General features: G+C 42.8%; 1 protein-coding gene across 1 annotated transcript in view; it reads right to left on the minus strand.

Moving 5' to 3' along the window:
- FRYL (FRY like transcription coactivator) overlaps positions 1–20,581 on the minus strand; it is a 3,917,685-nt gene that overhangs the window by 1,490,239 nt on the left and 2,406,865 nt on the right. The window contains exon 36 of the mRNA XM_044055727.1: positions 4,009–4,121. Within this exon, the coding sequence (XP_043911662.1) occupies positions 4,009–4,121 (113 nt within the window). The remainder of the gene's footprint in view (positions 1–4,008; positions 4,122–20,581) is intronic.

Below are 20,581 nucleotides of genomic sequence, written 5' to 3' on the forward strand. Positions count from 1 at the left end.
GAGAGACCAAGCAGTTAGGCAAAGGGATAGATTATCTGGATAACGCTGTGCAGTTGGGCAAACTAGCAGAGCTGGGTTCTGTGGAAGGAGGAGTTTCTTCTGAAGATGAGGTCAGCAAGAGGAACAGAGTCTGATGGGCCATAAAGGTGCTATGAGAATGAGCTCTTGGTAACAAGGGAAGAGGAAGGAAGGTGTACAGGAGGCCAATCATGGGAGAATGCATAGTATGAGTGCCTGTCCTACTTGATGACCTCTGCTGAAGAAGTGAGGGGATCTGGTGTTGAATAGTGAAGCAAAAAGATCTCAGCAAGGTCTCCCCCCACTTCCTGAATATGCTGTGTGCTACTTTGTGGTTGAGAGACCATTTGTTCAGTAAATGGATCTCTCTGCCCAATTTGTCCATCACATTAGTAGACCAAGTATGTGCTTTGATATTAGAAAGCTTTGTAATGCCATCACTCATTTCTACACTCTCACTGCTTTTCTGCATAATGAGTAGGAAGGATCTGGTCCTGCATTGCTTGTTTATGTAACATACTACCACCATGTTTTCCAGTTGTATGGAAACTGCACCTTGAGGGATCATGTCTTGGACTGCTCAAGTACATTTATGGGCACAAAGCCCCCGTTACCCCCTTACATGCTCCATGAATGTTGTACTATCATGTCAAATAACTGCCCCTCACCAGAGGGTTGACATGTCCATGGTTCCAGATGCCACTGAGAGTGGTATGAAGTATATTCTGGTCAACAGATTTTGTGGGTGTGTCCACCAATTTAAGATGTCTGGAAATCCAAAACAACATGATCTTGTGGTGCACTGTTTGACAGGACTGATCTCACTACAAAGTGTCCACTGAAAGATTCTTACACTGAGTCTGGTATGGAAGACCATCTCTATCGAAGCAGATATTAGTCAAGAGTACTTTAAGGACAAGCACTGTTGACAGTTGGTCCTGTAGAAGCAGAAACAACAGTTGGGAAACTATTGAGGAAACACATGCATGCACACACACGCACAAATTCCAAGACCACACAAACACAGGGTAAAGGCATACTTCCCAACCCTTACATTTATCAATCTTGCACAACTGCCTAGTCGACCATATGTGGTCAGCAAGACAGCTGGCGATCTAATACACACACACACAACCTATTCATTAGCGCGCACACACAAACACATTATATTTATATATCTTCAACCAACTACAAATATATATATATATATATATATATATATATATATATATATATATATATATATACACACACACACACACACATATAAACACATCTAGAGATAGATATAAATATCATATATACAAATATAGATATATAGCTTGATATAGCAATCAATAAGCCTTAATTGTGTAGAACTAAAGTATCCCTTCAAATCTGTAATCCTAAACTACTTTGTTCTATGGGGAGAAACAACTCATTCCACTTAACTCTTGACATCTTTCCCTCCCAAATAAATTCCCTCAGTTTGTTATTAATTACGGCCCATGGCTTCTCCCTCTGGTAGATAAAACTTGCCTGTCCTGTATATGACATTAAAGAGCCTAGAAACATTTTCACTGATTGTACCTTACTATCCATATCCATCTTCACGCTTTGTATTATGTTTTGTTTAGTCTCTTCCCACATATTCTTAGCTACCATGAGAGAATCCCTTTTACTTCAACCCCCTAAATAATCCATCTTATCATGCCACTCTAAATATAGGCATTGCTGAAACAATTCATGTGTGGAAACATAGCTTACTGCCATAGTCTTTGTTTTATCCTCCTTTACTTTATATCCTGAAAAAAACAAACTGTAGTTTGACAGATGGGTAGAGAACTGCCATCTGACCATTTTCTCTGGGAATAGTAAGGCAGTCTGGCCATCCACTAAACATTCTGGCTGGACAGCTTGGGAAGAGTGGGTTAACATCTTCTTGACCTGAACAAACACCTGTCCTTGAAAAGTGCTGGCTATTGTGCAGCAGAATGTGCTTGCTGCAGCAAATTCTTAGATTGCTTCCACATGAGAAACTCCTTTGCCAAAGAGTGTAGTGCTTTACTGGAATGGAAGGACTCGTGCATTCACTTGAGCATGCCCAGTTGGCTCTGCCATTTTCAAAAACAAACTACTGGAACAAAGTAAAGCAGCCATGAAAAACCTCCTGCTGAAGCTCTGTTTAAAAGCCTGGCACCATTAGCCAAATACATAGACAGGACACTACAAATGTGGTGACAACCATATCCTGATTAGCAGGCTATACAATAACTGAAGGGTCACATGTAACTGTGGCAAAAAAAAAAATAGTAGTGTCCTACAGAGTTTTATCAATAGTCTTGATATTTCTAAAACCGATCACATCTCCAGAAGTAGCAGCAAAGTGGCAATATAACCCAAACGGTTGTTTCCAGAGTAACAGGCATAGAAAAAGAGAGAATATTTTAACCCTCGTAATTAATTCTTCTAAATTTGTCCACTGGAATACCAATGACATACTGATCTGGGAACCAATGAAATCATAGAAATCTGCTGACACTGAAAGAAAAGAACTTTACTGAGCACTTTATGTGGAAGGAAAGACACTCAAAGATAACATGTCAGTTTTGTTTTAGGGGTGTCTTCTCTGCAGACAGCACTGGAAACTTTGCACTGCCACCTTAATTTGAATGGGAGAGTACCAAAACATGAAATCCCCAAATCATAAACGTAAGCTGTTAGGAATTTCAGCATATTCTGAAATACTGCAAAAACAAATAAATCCTACTCCTGGAGTAGACAGCAAAAATAAGTAATGCTTGGAAAAGGGTGTATGTAAAGGTCTACATAGCAACTACACACATACTTTAAGCAAAATATTTCTGAAGGCTACTTTTTCGTGCACACTGTAAATGAAAGAGATGAAGCTGACTATTCAGCTGGAGAGACTCTGGACACTGGTCTCTCCGGTTTCCCAGTAAAGAACAATAGAAATAAATTATCAGTTTGCCTGGGGTCTTTAATCATGGAAATTTAATATCCAAGTGCCTATGTACATCTAAAGACTAAGGATCTGCATAAAACAGAGGGAGCTGATTAAGTAAAACTTGGAGACATCTTTAGGCATATAGGAGACAGATTGGTCTAAGAAAATTCTGCTGTTATGGAAAACTGTATACAATTTCCCAGAACACTAAAGCTTGTAAATCAGAGATCCCCCAGCTTAGACAGCCATCAGAAAGTGTCTTCTAGGAAAAGTACTTCACAGCAGACGAGCTGAAAGAAGAAAAACTAAAGACAAAACTGAGGTTCAAAGCTGGAAAAATGGGTTTCCCAATGAGTTTATGCTAATGTGTGCGAGTGTGGTTGCGGGCTGTTTGGTGTCACATAAGCCAGGACGGCTAGCAGATGTACCTTAATTAATGAAAGGATTGCAATTTTACTTTTTTTTTAAGATGTGTTTAGTGGCATACTACCACACAACATCTGCATTGATCCACTTCTCCTCAGTCCCCACAACAAAGCAGAAACAAGATAAATTATTCCTAATACTGTGCCTTCCTGAATGAATTCTCACTATGGACAATACCTATACTGACTGCATATTGTCTTTATTATTCATAGATTGATTGTATATAAGCTTAAGATTACAAAAGTGAGTAAATATATACACATATATTAAACAAATGTATAAATATATGTCTTCTCTATGTTTTACTGCTCATATGGGTCCAGGTCATGGCTGAAAATGGTCTTCAGACAAGTCTACCTACCCAGTTAACAAATAGAAAACAAACAAATACACAATTAATCCACCTTTTGGCAATGAACTTCTAAAAAAACATACTACAATGCAAAGTGCAACGAGAAACGGAAGGGCAGCATAACTGAAACGGTTATGCACCATTAAATGAAGGATTGGCTCTACCTCATTTTCTTTCAGCTACATACAATATACAAAGCACGCTCAAAATCTTTCATGTAAAAGCTCCCCAATAACACGCATTAAGTAAGAACAATTTTACTTACTTTTCTCTTCTTCATAGGATCCGCCAGAGCTGCTACTGTAACGAGATTCTAATCTGTGGTGTTGGCGGTTCGTGCTACTGTTCAATCCGCTATAGATTTCCAGATGTGCATAACTACCAAAACATGAAGCATTTTAAAAATTTCTTAAGAAATTCAAAAAAAATATACAGTTTGTATGCAAGTTAAACAATTTTTCAAGAACCACTTCTGAATACTATATGTAGTCAACTTCATAGCTTTAAATATCAATTCATTTTCAAACTTTTAATCTGAAAATATACATTTCCTAGAAGGATCTGAAAATATTTAAAAATAAAATAGAGTACACAATACAAATCAATTCTAAATGAAAAACTAAAAATGATTTCATTTAGCTTATTAGGAAAATACATTGGAACAGTGATCAGCAAAGTTGCCTCACATTGCTTTGTCCCCCAATATGGCTCTTAGTTGGGGTTTCTCTTTTGTTTGTCAAGAATCTGGACATCCTCCCTTTTATCTGTCAGGATTTCTGATGGGTGTTCTGACTTTCTCCAGTATTCTAAAGATGTGTCACTGGTAAAATGGTAATTTTCCAAATCAACTGAAAAGGTGTGAATTCAAGCCTGCTCTGCAATGAGCTGGTGCCATGCTTAAGCTCCTTTACCCTGCACCCACTAAGTGGCAAGACCAGGCTCTGACTCCCCTGCATCCTTCAAACAGATTAAATGAGTAAGTGCAGAATAAATGAATGGGCTGACAGGGACTTTCTGATATTAAAGGGTAATTACACACTACTGAATATTACAGTGCAGAAACAAAAACTAGAGATTAACTAAATGGGCACCAGATAACTCAGCACTCACCATGGAACAGCTAATTTCTGAGAGGGCCCTCTGCAGTGGTTAGCTATTTTATGTTCAAAACAATGACCACTTCCCACCTTTACCTACTCAATGTCCGAAAAGCAGAAATTAACAGCTATATCAATAGAAAACCAATTACTCAGTGAAAAAAAAAAGATAAATAAAATGACTTGGAAAATAAAGATGAAAACAGTTTCATAGATTACTACTAAGTTAACTGCCCTTGTGGGCCATTTTAATCCTAGCCAATTACCCCATGTGAGAAAGTACAGTTGTGTACACTTACCATAAATGTAGGTGTTAGAGTGTATTCACTGTTGCAATCATCACACTTGGGTTATCTCTGCCTGCAGGTAAGCCCTCAGTTGGCCTGAATACCAGAGACTTAGTATTTCTGCATCGGATGCTGTCACTCCAGGACTGACGTCAGGTCGTCAAGGGTATAAAAAACACGCATCAGACGCCATTGCATCAGTTTTTCTTGCCCCAAAAGTCAGGAGTCCCCCAAATAGGGAGTTAAGTTATGGTGGGGAAAACACTACCAGTAAAAAGTAAATACCAATACCCCTGAAGGCGGTGAGTAATAGGCATACAGAGGAGAGAGAGAGAAACAAGGGGGCTGTTGGGAGGGAAACCAGGACTGCAACAGTGAATACACTCTAAAATCTACATTAATGGTAAGTCTACACAACTGTACTATGTTCTTCAAGTTTCACTGTTGCAGTCATCACACTTGGGTAGATTCCCAAAGCTGAAGAAGGGTGGTGTCAGTCAAGGAGAGTTGGGACTGGCTAGTATGCCTTGCAGGACTGCTGTTGCAAAACCCGCCCTGGATTTGGAAAAGATAAGCGGATGGTAATGCTTGGTGAAGGTGTGTACAGAACTCCAGGTAGCAGCTTCCAGGATGTCCCTGGTAGGGACTTCCCTGAGGAATGCTGTAGAGGTAGAAGTTGCCCTAGTGGAATGTGTTCTGACCCCCTGAGGATTTGGTTTCGCATGGTGCTTGTAGCAGAAATGGATGCAGTGTGCTATCCATTTGGAAATTGTTTGTTTTGAAATGGCCTTGCCCTCTGCCCCTGGTGCAAAGATGACTAGTAACTGGTCAGATTTCCTGAAGGGCTTATTCCTATTAAGGTAGAATCTGAGCTGTCTGTGCACGTCCAAGGAGTGCAGGATTATTTCCCCTTTATTTTGAGGATTAGGGAAGAAAGTTGGCAAATGGATAGATTGGTTGAGAGACAAACTGGACACCACTTTAGGCATAAAGGAAGGGTTAGTCCTGAGGGAAACCCTGTCAGCATGGAAAATAATGAAGGGTTCCACAGCCATAAGTGCTTGTAGCTCAGACACTCTTCTAGCTGAAGTGATGGCCAGAAGCAAGGCTGTTTTCCAAAAGTGGAATTTTAACTCTGCAGGCTCAAAGGGGGAAGCATGAGCTTCTCCAGTATAAAGTTAAGGTCCCAAGCAGGGCTGGGTGCGCTCCTTAGCGGCCTTAAGTTGTTTGCCCCCAACAGGAAATGTTTGATAAGAGAGTGAGAGAAGAGAGGTGCCTCAGTGTTGTAATGAGCCGAAATGGCAGAGGCATGGATCTTAATGGAGGAGAAGGATAGGCCCCTATGGAGTAGATCTGCTAAGTAATCCAGGATTAGAGGCAGGGAGGGCAAGGTTGTGTCCTCTCCTTTAGACTGAATCCAGGAGCAGTACCTTTTCCACTTATCAGCATAGGATTTCCTTGTACTGGGTCTTCTGGCTTCATGAATGACATCCAGCACCTGCTTGCTTAGGCTGGTTACTGGGGGTGGGGGGGGGGATTCAAGGAATAAGCCAGGCTGCAAGATTTAGGGTTTGCAGTTGCGGATGCAAGATCTGCCCCCCCTGCTGAGAGAGCAGGGTTGGGTTCTGGTGTAGGAGCCAGGGTGGCACCAGTGACAGGCTGTGCAGCAGTGGGCACCAGTGCTGCATGGCCAGTCCAGGGCAATCAGAATTGTCCTTGGACTGTCTCGTCTTACCTTGAGCAATACTCTTGAGAGAAGGGGCAGAGGGGGAAAGGTATAGATTGAGAGATTTACCCACTGGAAAGATAGGGCATCCACTTTCCAGGCCCTGCTGTGAGGTGTCCTGGTACAGAATTTGCTGAGCTGGTGACTGCAGGGGGAGGCAAAGAGATCCACCTCTGGGGTCCCCCATTTCTGAATCAGAAGGATGAAGGTGCTGGGCTCTAATTGCCACTCGTGTGGGTCTAGGAGATTTCCGCTTAAGTCGTCTGCCAGTGAGTTTTGTTTGCCTGGCAGGAATTGAGCTTGCAGATTGACCTGCTTGTCCAAAGCCGTGTTCCACAGGGCCATGGCTAGCCTGCAGGGTGGGTAAGAGTGGGTTCCCCCCAGCTTGTTGATGTACCACAACTCTGGTGTCATCTGTTTTTATTAGCAGGTATCCTGGTGACAGTAGGGATCTGAAAGCTGTCAGAGCATGCTGCACAGCTAGCATCTCTTTTTGGTTGATGTGGAGATGAATTTGACTTGGGCTCCAGTGGCCCTGAATGCACTTACCATCCACGTGTGCTCCCCGGGCATAAGTCTGATGCATCTGCGGTTAGGGTCTGGGTGGCATGGGGTTGAGTAAAGGGCAGTCCCTAGTTGTGGTTGCATACTGCTGCCCACCAAAGACTTTTTAAGTACCACTGAAGTTTGCTCATATGCAGTCTGGCATATGGAATTAGTAGGATGGATGAGGCCATGAACCCTAGGGCCTGCAGGATTTTCCTTGGCGATAGCTGGGTTCTGGTGGCCAACTGAGTAAAATAGTTTGTCAGATAAGCTTGTTTTTCTGGAGTGAGGAATTCCATCTGGAATGCTGTGTCCAAGCTTGCTCCCAGGAATACAATGTTTTGACTGGGGACTAGTTTTGATTTCTTTTCATTGATGATGTAACCCCAGGGAGGTTAGAAGGTTTTTTTACAAATGACAGGTGCTGCATCAGCATTTCTTGTCTGCCTGAATCAGACAGTCATCCAAGTACGGGTAAATTTGAATATTTCTCTGTCTGCAGTAAGCAATGGCTGGAGCCGGGCATTTTGTGAATACTCTGGAAGCAGTGGATAAGCCAAAGGGAAGTGCAGAGAACTGATAATGTATAGACCCTGCCCTGAAGAGTAGATATTTCCTGCATGACTCCCTTATAGGGATGTGCAGATAGGCTTATTTTAAGTCTAGGGTGACTAACCAGGCATCTTTGGCTAGCATAGGTAGAAGCTGCTGCAGAGTGAGCATTTTGAATTTTAGTACCAACAGGAAGGTGTTGAGAATTGAAAGATCTAAGATTGGGCGCCAAGTGCCCTCTTTTCATGGTATCAGGAAAAGTCTGGAATAGAATCTTTGACTTATCTGTTCCGCAGGAACAGGTTGAATTACCCTTATAGAGAGCAGGGAGTGAACTTGGTTTTGTGCCTCTGTCCACTGGTTTGGAGGAAGGTCTGGGAGCCCTTTTGAGGTTAGCAGTGAGTGGAAGTAAAATTTGTACCCCTGGGATACAATACTGAGGAACCATCTCTGTCTTTGGTGATGGAAATCTAGTTTTTCGCATGAAGGGCAAGTTTTCCTCCTAGGGGGCATCAGCAATTGGGCAGAGGTGGAGAGTGGAGTTGAGAAGTCATTGGGAATTCTTTCCATAAGGGGATGGCTTAGCACTCCCTGCTTTAGCGGTGGAGGCACTCTATTGCTTAGATCTCTGTATGCCCTGGGAATGTAGTTTGGGGGGTGTTTCCCCTGGGTCTAGTTTGAGATGGCCTTGAGGGGGCTGGAAAGGACCAATGTTTCGAGGGCCAATGCCTACTGAATCTAGGAGGCTGCACTTGCAAGAATTCTTTGACTGTCTGCATAGATTTAGCTTTTTCTTCCATCTTTTTAAGAACCTCTTCTGCTTTGTTGCCAAACACATTGTCCTTGTTCAAAGGAGCGTCTAATAACTTTGATTTGACATGGTCTGGCAAGGTCTGCTCCTTAAGCCAAGCATGCCTTCTTAGTACAGAACATGTGACTGCTGCCCTGCAAGATGTTTCTAGGGCGTTAAAGCCACACTGCAATGTATGCTCGCTGACTTGGCTTGCAGAATGCATAAGCTCTTGAATTCTTTAATTTCTGCACAGTCGGTAAAGGTAGCTATTTTTTGCTTAATAAGTTTGATATGTTGTTGGTACTTCAGCATGTGAAACCGACAATTCAAAGGCCTAATGGCGAGAGTTGCAGCGGTATATACTTTCTTACCCCATCTGTCCAAAGCTCTGGAATCCCTGTCTGAAGGGGTTGGATTCTTAGCTGTAGTTGCTTTGATACCTTTAGGCCCCTGGGAAATTACCTCTGGGTCAGAAGTAGGATTTCTGAAAAGGAATTTGTGTGAGTCAGGTACTCTGTAGTACCTGTCTGGTTTCCTAGGAGCAGGTGATAAGGTATAAGGAGTTAGACTGGATTCCATAAAGGCATAATCAACTTCCAGGACTGGGGGTATTGCTAAAGGCCTATGTTGTGGCAAGTCTAGAAATTCTCTGAGTCTCTTTTTGGACTGAGGATAGTCTTGGCATTCCCAATGGAAATGCTCTCAAAGTATGCATGGTTTCACCAAAAGAAAAATCCTCTGGAGGAGAGGCAGAGGGAATGGATTCCTCTGCATCAGAATCCTCATAAGTAGATAAGGGCATGTCTTCATAATCAGAACCTTCAGGGTGGTCGGACTCTGTCTGTTAAAGCTGCTGGGGACTGATCTCTTTTTCTCTTAGCAAGGGAAGCTGACTTCCCCTAATCAGCATAATAAGGTCTTCTGCCATTCTAAGCATTTGATGTTGTGGCAAGGGAGCAAGTGCACGTGCTTTGGTCGTCAGTTTTCTAGACGTAGTGTGTACTTCTGGCCTTAGAAACTTGGTAGTTTCAGACAGAAATGAAGTTGTCGGTTTGTGTCAAACATTGGTAGTGCAAAGAACTTCCTCGGAAGCCGGTGCCTGCTCAGAGGCTCTGGACCCATCCAAGGTAGAGACATCCGCAGGTTCCATAGTCGAAGAAGAGTCTTGCGGCATTCTGGGCTCCGAACGGGTCTCGGTAGAGGCCTGCAAATCCACTGAAGCATACATCAGGGGCTGTGAAAGCGCCTCACTGAGTACCGGTGAACTGGCGACTAGCTTAACGGAAGCATTGTTGGCAGCTTTGGACCTGTGGGGTCTGTCTCTGTCTTTATCCTTACGTTTTTTCTGAATATCGGTAGTCGGATGGCTTACCAAAGCCATTTCAGAATATGGAGATAGAGAACAAAACTATTTAGCGACAAAAAGGGCCCAACGATGAATGGTTTGGGAGTTGAACAAGGCACAAAACCGACAGCGAGGTACGTCGTGGTCTGGGCCCAAACAGGTGACGCAGTAAGAATGAAAATCTCGGTGTGGTATTTGCTTTCCACAGGCAAGACAATTGTTAACTTTTTCTGACATCGGTTAGAGCAAGAAAAAAGGATCCCCAATGGGGTACTTAACTTTAGAAGACTTTAGGATGATTCAATTCAACGAAAACTCAGGTAGAGGTTGACCGGCACTCGTGCGAGCTGCTTCTGCTTTGGGCTCCTTGGCAAGAAAGACTGATGTAATGGCGTCGGCTGCCTGTTTTTATACCCCTGACGACTTGACGTCAGTCTTGGAGCGACAACAACCGATGCAGAAATACTAAGTCTCTGGTACTCAGGCCGACTGAGGGCTACCTGCAGGCATATAATCCAAGTGTGATGACTGCAACAGTGAAACACGAAGAACATCCCAATGTTACAATTTGTGTCTGTCAGGTAAACATCTTAACCATTATGCTAACCTTCCACCCTACAAGATGCATGCACATGAGCCAAATCACTTAATCCCTACCATTTTTATACAGTTTTACAAAGCATAGGTAAGAAAGCTTAAACAAAACAATACCCAAATCTGGAAGGAAAGATTCACTATTTATCTGAATTCACTTGTAGTGAAACAGGCATGAGGAAAGAGTGTACTGCTGGGGGCACCCATACTGGGGCTGTTGCCACAGTCAGCTGTCCATAACTGTGTTAAAATACCATCTCCATTAATACCTTTCATGCAGACCTTTAAATGCTGCTTAAATGCTGATATGGCATGAATGTGGGAAGACAAAATATTGTTTAGACATGAGCACCACTACTGAAAAATATTGGCTTAACTGAACACACCAATAAAAAACAAATACTGGCTTAACTAAGTATTTCTCTTCTTGTGTAACACTGCACAGAACTGCATGATAAAACAAACCCTGTATAGTCTTCCCTGAACAACTGTCAGCCTGAAGAAATTTAAGTCATAACTACTAGAGAGGAAAAAAAAGCAGGCGGGTGGCTGCTGTTTCTGTGCATATGGAATGTCCATGTTAAAATCTGATATGTAACATTTTTCATCCATACCAAAAAAGAACTATGATTATTAAAGAGAGTTATCATACAATTCACAGAACAGTAAAGCGTGTGACTGGACCTTCGCTTGCCTCAAATTCTGTCACTCTAGCACTCGGAGAAATAAAATCTGATGTTGTCTTTATTTATTCTTTAGCGATTGGGGTCAAGGATCTGATCTCGGCTGCTTTTACTAGACTTTCAGATCCAGGTCATGGCTGAAAAAGGTCTTCAGACAAGTCTACCTACCCACAATGCCCCAGCCAACCTATTATACCTCAGATCTCTTTTGTCGCCATATCCCTATACTCACGGATCCTTTACAGAGAGCTTTTTTGGGTGTTTTTTTGTTCTTATTTTAAGTCCAGTCTCCAAACTTTTTTCTACAAAATTTGCTATTCTTCAGTTTCAATCACCTCCCTTACCTAGTCTCTTGAGTTTGAGGTTTATCTTTGTTATAGTTTTTCACTCTCTTTTCTACCTCAAGGTAGCTGTTGGTACAAGTGTTGGCAGTTTTTCCTCTTCCTTCCTTTTTCTACCCTCTAGAGAGGGTTTTCTTTACCTACAGTTGTTGGTAGTCAAAACAAAAAAAAATTTCTTTTTTTAGAATCACTTCTCAGCCTTTTGGCTAAGATCAGTGCAGTATCATGGCTGAGAAATCAACGGGTTTCAAAAAATGCACTTTCTGTGGGCATAAGATTCCTACCTCTAATGCCCCTGCGGGAGTGTGTCTACTGCCTCTGAGCTTCTTGTTTGAAGACAGAATGCTCCACTTCTGCAGCCTTTAATTCCAGGACCCTTAGTGACTACAGAAACAAGTTAGCCTTAAAAGGAATGCTGCCACCATCTTCTTTCTACTCCTGGGGCTCAAACCCCTGCAAAATCATCTAAAGCCTCTTCGGAGATGAAAGAATTACATAAGCAGTCTCCAAAGACTACTCCATCTTTGCATCCTCCTCCAGAGATTCAAAAGAATTCAGATCCGACTTGGAAACAGTCGGATCTCACGTCCACGAATCAGACAACCTAGACAGCCCAGGATTTCCTCGCCAGTCCAATAGATACTTCCATCTACCCACAAGGCCTCTACAAGGAAGATTTACAAAAGTAAATGGAAAAGATTCTTTATTTGGTCTCTACAGAGGGAACTGGACCCACTCACTGCTCCTACTTCTGCTGTACTAGAAATTTTAGCATCTATTTTTCAAGGAGGAGCTAGTATCTCTGCTATTAAAGTGCGACTGACAGCCACATCTAATTTGCACTCAGAAGAAAAAAGCTTCAATTAGCTTCTTCAAAATCATGCAAGGCTTTTCTAAAAGGTACTCTCTTGCTTATGCCCCCAGTGAAAGACCCATCACCCCCTTGGAATTTGAAAGTCATGCTGCAAGATTAACTCAGAAATCCTTTGAACCATCAGCTAAATCTGATTTCTATCATGGAAAACAGTTTTTCTGGTGGCCATTACATCTGCAAGACGAGTTTCTGAACTCCAGGGCCTCTTTTCCAAATCTCCCTATCTTTATTTTTCACAAAGACAGGGTTACCTAATTGACCAATCCATCCTCTTTGCCTAAAGTAGCCTCTGAAAGAAATATTAATCAAGCTATTAATTTGCCTATTTTCTTTCCCAGCTTTGTTAACAGAGGAGAGCACATGCTCCATCTTTTGGTTATCTCCATAGAACAAAAGGTTTCAGAAAGTCATAGCAACTGTTTGCCTCCTCCTTCCCAAACAGATTAGGCTCACCAGTTTCAAAAGTCACCCTGACTAAATGGCTTACTGATTGTATTTCCTTTGTTTATAATCAGCAAGGTCTGTTCCTACAGAGGCCTCCTAAAGCACACTCCACCAGGTCCATGACTAACTCTTCCACCTTTTGGTCTAGAACTTCTACTGATATTTGTGCAGCAGCTAGTTGGTCTAATGCTCATACCCTTATTGCTCATTACAAACTGGATACGACTTCCAAGAGCAGGGCTGCTTTTGGTTCTGCAGTACTCCAGAACATCCTTCCATGAGGGCTACCCAAGATACACATAGCTGTGGACTCTGTCCCAACCACTGAGGAATGAATGACAAGGACAATATCAGATATTAAAGTTAAGTATTCATCATAACTATGCATCTGTGTTGTCCATTTTCATTCTTCCCCAACTCCTCACCGTCCTTCCCCCTTTTCTATTATTTCCTGGAGTGATCTTGTGGAACGTTTGTTCCACGTTTGAGCCTCAGTTCTACTACTACTATTCTTACTTTGTCTACAACTAGAATTCGCTTTTCCTAGGGCTTATAAGGCAGCAAACTCGATCTGGGGTATAGCAGGTTGACTGGGGCATTATACGCAGAGGGAGGACCTCAAGAGTTGAATCCAAGAATCTAGTAAGAGCGGCCAATACAGATCTAAGATTGGATCAGAGACACCAATCTTTGAGGAAGAATGAAAATGGACAACTTACATGCATAGTTATGGTAAATAAATAACTAATTTTCCCACTACTGCTTGTCACAGCACCATGCATGAAATCTAGTAGGGCAAGCACAAGCCGTAAGACCCAACTTGATCCACATAGAGCACAGTGAGCACACAACTGCACAGACAAACATATACAACTTACTTTCCAGACGTAGAAGAGCATCTATCTCCAGGTGAGTAGAAGGATCAGCCAAGTAAAAAAGGAGAGTAAGATGGTGAAAAATACCCACACTGCAGATAGCTGCGATGAAGCTTAAATGTATATGGTGAATATCCACTTATTTGTTCTTCAAGAGGCATTTTGCAGTTGGTAATGGCTGAGAAGAATCAGCAGCAGTATAAAAACACTTTCACAGAAGTGGAAATCAAAAAGGCTGAAAAAAAGCAAGGACTCAAGTCTAAGCCCCAAAGCACCAAAGAATATAAGAAAGTCAAATTCTTGGAAGTTTAAAGCAGTAACATCTTGTAAATACATACAAGCCAAGATCCAAGTGGCATTCTCACAAATATGTACAATGGACACACTGCTAAAAGAGATGATGAAGTATCCATGACCCTGGTGGATTTGTTCTATGACCATAATAGCCAAAAGATAGGTTTAGCAACTCAGTGACAATCCTTTACATGGTTAACAATACACTGGACTGTAAGGATATTTCAGAGCTACACAGTTAAGACTCCTACACATAGCACAAGCAGAAAACTATATTTCAAAGTACAAATGGATGATGAAATAAGGGGAAGCTCAAGAAAAGTACAGTTTTGTACCTACCATAAATGTAGATGTTCGAGGATCCACATTGCTGCAGTCCTAACTATTGGGTAGTCCTCTGTCCCAGTCGGCCCGAATACCAAAGTATATGGCTGACGTCGGTCAAGGCGCATTAGTCTGACGTCAGGACGTCAGGGTACTAATGCGCATGACCGACGTCATATCCTCAGTCTTTTCTTGCCCCAGATGTCAGAAGACCCTAAAAAGACAAGGCCAAAACCAAAAACACCAAACACTCCTGCACCCAAAATATGTACAATATATACAAAAATACAAGAGTACAACCTCACCCACACAACCACCCCTAAACACAGAGGGGAAGGAGGGAGGGTAAATTGGACTGCAGCAATGTGGATCCTCGAACATCTACATTTATGGTAGGTACAAAACTGTACTATGTTCTTCATTCCACATTGCTGCAGTCCTAACTATTGGGTAGAATCCCAAAGCAGAGGTAAGGGAGGCTGGCAAATCATAAGGAAGCAGGAGCTGTCAATATGCCTTGCAAAATAGCTGTGGCAAAACCAGCCCTAGATTTAGAGTAGAGAGGAAGGTGGTAATGCTTAGAGAAAGTATGCACTGAACTCCAAGTAGCTGCCTCCAAAATATCCTTAGTTGCCACCCCCCTTAGAAATGCTGTTGAAGTGGCAGTAGCCCTAGTGGAATGAGGCCTAATCCCAGCTGGAATCTCCTTGCCATGATGGGAATAACAAAATGCAATGCAAAACCCAATCCACTTAGAAATAGTTTGTTTTGACACAGGCTTGCCCTGAGAACTCAAAGCAAAAGAAACAAACAACTGCTGAGACTGCCTAAAATCCTTAGTCCTGCTTAAATAATAACGCAACTGCCTGTGTACATCTAAAGTGTGCAAAATCTTTTCCCCCTTATTCTGGGGATCTGCATAAAAAGTAGGCAAATGAATAGTTTGGTTTAAAGCCACACTAGAAACTACCTTGGGCATAAAGGAAGGATTAGTACCTAATGATACTCTATCCTTATGGAAAATCAGAAAAGGCTCAACCGCCATAAGGGCCTGCAATTCAGAAACCCTTCTTGCAGAAGTAATGGCCAACAAAAAAGCAGTCTTCCATGACAAGTATTTCAATTCAGCAGTAGCCGCAGGCTCAAAAGGTTGTAGAGTAAGTTTCTCCAACACAAAATTGAGATCCCAAGCAGGAGTAGGAGCTCATGGGGGTCTTATATTCTTTGCCCCTCTAAGAAATTGCTTGAACAAAGGATGCGAAAACAATGGTGGGTCACAATCATAGTGAGCTGAAATTGCTGCAGCATGAATCTTAATGGAAGAGAAAGACAAACCTTTGTCCAATAACTCAGTAAGATATTGAAGAGCCACACTCAAATTAGGCTCAGAAATCTCCAAATTCTTTGCTGCACTCCAAAATAAAAATCTCTTCCATTTTTCTGCATACACTTTCCTTGTACTAGGTCTTCTGGCTTCCATAATCACATTTAAAACTTGTTGAGGAAGTTGAGACCTGCTGTGTTTCAAAACAGAATATGCCAGGCTGTTAGATGAAGAGAGTGAAGCTTGACATTGAGCAGGTGACCGTCTCTCTGAGACAACAGGTGTGGAATCAAGGGTAAAGGCCATGGAGGCTTCCTTACCAGACTCCTCAGTAATGGGTACCAGTGTTGCCGAGGCCAATCTGGAGCTATTAAAATCATCCTTGGCTTGTCCTGTCTGACCTTTAGGAGCACCTTTGGAAGAAGAGGCAGAGGTGGAAAGGCATACACATGAAGATTTTTCCAACTGAAAGAAAGAGCATCCACTTTCCAAGCTGTGTGATGAAACCTCTTTGTGCAAAACTTTGGCAGCTGGTGGTTTAGTGGAGAAGCGAACAGATCTATGTCTGGAGTTCCCCATGACACTGTCAATTTCTGAAATACATGAAGATCCAGTTTCCACTCGTGGGGATCCATGATTTGTCTGCTTAACACATCTGCTAAGGAGTTCTGTGCTCCCGGCAGAAACCTTGCCTGAAGAGTTAGTTGCAAGCTGAGCGCAGTCTCCCATAAAATCATTGCTTGCCTGCACAACGGGTAAGAATGTGTTCCCCCTTGTTTGTTGATGTACCACATGACAGTTGTGTTGTCTGTTAGAATCAACACCTGCCCGGGAAGAAGTAACTCCTTGAAAGCCATTAATGCAAACTGGACTGCTAACATCTCCTTCATGTTGATATGTAGATGCTGTAATCTGGCAGGCCACTTGTCTTGTATCCACTTTCCATTTAGATGAGCTCCCCAAGCAATGTCTGAGGCATCTGTCGTTAGAATCTGACTCGCCTCTGGCCGGGTCACAGAGAGTCCCTTGTTTAGGTGACATTCCTGAGCCCACCACAAAAATTCCTGTTGAATGCAGGGTATTATTTGAATGACAGTGTCCAAATCCTGGCAGTGCTGTGTCCATACATTTTTGAGATACCATTGCAGCTTCCTCATATGCAGTTTGGCATTGGGAAGCACCAGAATACAAGATGCCATGAACCCTAAGGCTTGAAGGACTGTCCTTGCAGTCAGCCCGGACTGAAGAGATAGTTGATGGAAGTAAATGGAAAGATTCTTTTGTTTGTCCGGGGTTAAAAAGGCCATCTGGGCTGCTGTATTCAGTCTCACACCCAGAAAGCACATGTCTTGAGAGGGTACTAGACTGGACTTTATTTCGTTCACAGAATACCCTAGGCATCTTAGCACTGCTATCACATATTCCAAATGCTGTAAAGGTCTTCCTTTTCTTGAGCCAGAATCAGGCAGTCGTCCAAGTAAGGGTAGATTTGAATTCCTTTTAGCCTGAAGTAAGCTATCACTGGAGCCAGAACCTTTGTGAATACTCTGGGCAGTAGATAAGCCAAAGGGCAATGCAGAGAACTGATAATGAGAATTTCCAGCTCGAAAACGCAGATACTTCCTGCAACTTAGTCTGATAGGCACATGAAGGTAAGCCTCCTTGAGATCTAAAGTTACCATCCAGTGATCTTTGCCCAGCAGAGGTAAAAGCTGTTGTAACGTCAACATTTTGAACTTTGGAATGTCCAGATAAGTGTTGAGGATAGATAAATCCAAAATTGGTCTCCACGTGTTCCCCTTCTTTGGTACTAGGAACAGGCGAGAGTAAAATCCTAGGCCCCTTTCTGGCACAGGAACCGGCTGAATGGCCCCTATTTGGAGTAACAGAGAAATTTGCTTGTGAGCCTCTTTTCTTTGTAGAGGAGGAATGTCTGGCATGCCTTTGAAAGGAGGCAAGGTATGGAAATAAAACCTGTAACCATGGTGAATGATATCCAAAACCCATCTGTCTTGGGTAATTAAATCCCAATTTTCTTTGAAAAGAGCCAGCCTTCCTCCCAAAGGTGCTGCCAGACGAGAATGCACTGGCAGACGAAAAGGTAGGTCATTGGGTCTGTTTACGAAAGGACTGACCCCTGCCCTCACCAGAAGTCTGAGCAGGTGAACTGCCTGTTCTAGGCCTAAACGAACCTTGAGCTCTGCCCCTACCACGTCTAGACCTACCCCTAGACTGGGAATCATAAGCAGGATATGTCCATCCCTTAGTAGGCCAATTTCTACTAAACTTCGGAGGCTGCACCTGCAAAAAATCTTTAACAGTTTGCATAGACTTAGCCTTGTCCTCCATTTTCTTTAAAACAGCTTCCACAGGCGAACCAAACAACACATCAGACTGTAAAGGAGCATCCAAAATCCTTGTCTTAACATGCTCAGCTAAATTCTGATCCCTCAACCAGGCGTGCCTACGAAGAACAGAACCAGTGGCAGCCACCCTGGAGGAGGCCTGCACAGCATCAAAACCACATTGCAAGGAATGCTTACCCACCTGTTCAGACACATGAACTAAATCCTGCAACTCTTTACACTCAATACCTTCTGCCAGAGCATCCACCTTAGACTTCAATTGTGAAAGGAGATAATTTTGATATTTTAACATGTGAAACTGGCAATTCAACGCCCTCATGGCTAAAGTGGAAGAAGTATACTCTTTCTTTCCCCATCTATCCAAAGCCCTTGCCTCTTTATCAGGAGGAACAGGATTTTTAACAACAGAAGCCTTAACACCTTTAGGCCCCTGAGAGACAGTTTCCGGGTCTGCCCTAGGACTCTTAAAAAGATACTTATGAGCTTCAGGCACCCTATAGTACCTATCCGGTTTAACTGGGGCAGGAGGCAAAGAATCAGGGTTCAGAGAAGCCTCTGCAAAAACATCTTCCACCACATTCAGAACAGGAGGTATAGCTAAAGGCCTATATGCTGGGGTAAAAACAAGAATTCCCTAAGCCTCTTCCTGGAATCAGAGAAATCTTGACCTTCCCATTTAAAATGCTCCCTCATGGAATGCAGAGTCTCTGAAAATGAAAAATCCTCAGGAGGAGATGCTGAAGGAGTAGAATCATCCACATCAGAATCAGAATAAGGAGGATACTCCTGCAAGTCTTCAGCCGAAGACTCAGAAGCCTCCGAACAGTGCTCAAAACTCTCAAACTCAGGTTCCACCCTGGGCCTCTTATCAGGAGGGGGCATGGAACCTCTAATCATAGTAATCAAATCCTCTGCCATTTTAAGCATATGTTTCTTAGGCAAAGAGCCTGAAGAACTAGGAGAAACCCCCACTGAAGTTAAACCTGGCCTGCCTCGCAAAGAAGCCTTGGAAACAGTAGGGGAGGCTCTAACCACCTTAGGGAGAGAGGGAAGAACAGCCACCTGAGAAGCCCCTTCAGCCTGGCCTACCTCCTGAGAGGACACATCCTGTAACAGTAAAGTCTCTCCCTGAGACTCCAAAGAAACTCCTGGCAGAACCTCCGGCTCCACTGAGCCTTCTAAAGAACCGACGTCCGGGACTGTCGGTTCTTCCACTCTAGGCTTTGCTGCTTTGTCCTTGCGCTTTTGGGCCAAGCGGGCGCGGAGCATCCGGCGGCATTTTATAATTACAACGCTTCCCAAAACTAACCTGGCACAGTCTAACCTTCTCTTAATGGTGCGTTTGTTAAATCTAGCACAAGAGCGGCATCCAACAACGCCGTGCTCAGGCCCTAAACAAGGTATACACAAGGTGTGGTAATCCCTATGAGGTATCTGTTTCCCACAAGAAATACAGTTATTCACTTTTTCTGACATCCGGTTAAATACTGAGGCAAGAAAAAACCAAAATATTCCCCAACGGGGTACTTAGCCAACTTTGATTCGGTCTGAAACTCCGACTTCAGAAAATTTCAGAACGCCAACCTGCACTCGCAAAACTGCTTCTGCATCGGACCATGCGGCAAAAAAGACTGAGGATATGACGTCGGTCATGCGCATTAGTACCCTGACGGCCTGACGTCAGACTAATGCGCCTTGACCGACGTCAGCCATATACTTTGGTATTCGGGCCGACTGGGACAGCGGACTACCCAATAGTTAGGACTGCAGCAATGTGGAATGAAGAACATCAAGGGGAGACTGGGATTTTGGATGCAGACCTTTAAGGAGAACAATAATAATTATACAGATTATTATATCCATAAAGTAACAAAGTATTCTAAGAACTAAGCCAACACGGGATTGGAGAAAGGAGATTCTGCCAATAAGGATGACTGCAGTTAGCGATATAGACAACAGGCAAAAGAGGGCTGGAATTTACTGGAGAAAATGACAATGGAACCAAGGTATTGGAAGCAAATAACTAGAGAGGGAAAGATGAAAGAATGGGAAGATGCCAATAATTTATTTGGACTGCAGGTTAGAGGTTGTCTTCCCTATCAGGCATTGATATCAGAGTACAGGCAAAGAGAAAAAAATAAGGGGGTCCTAAACAAAAGACCAGCACTGGTAGAGTTTTAGTAGAACCTAGAACAGAAGCTGCCATTAAAAAAGGAATAATTACAGCAGCATATAAAATAGTGGATGTTAACTATAATAATCAATCAGAGAAGGTTAGAAAGGATTGGAAGAGAGAGACCGGATAAGCAATTCATATATAAACAATGGGAGGATATATGTATGTCTCCCAAATATGCAACAAAATCTAGAAGA

Source organism: Protopterus annectens, chromosome 14.part0 (assembly GCF_019279795.1).
Source record: "Protopterus annectens isolate FY-2018-M chromosome 14.part0, PAN1.0, whole genome shotgun sequence".
Lineage (NCBI taxonomy): Eukaryota > Metazoa > Chordata > Ceratodontiformes > Protopteridae > Protopterus > Protopterus annectens.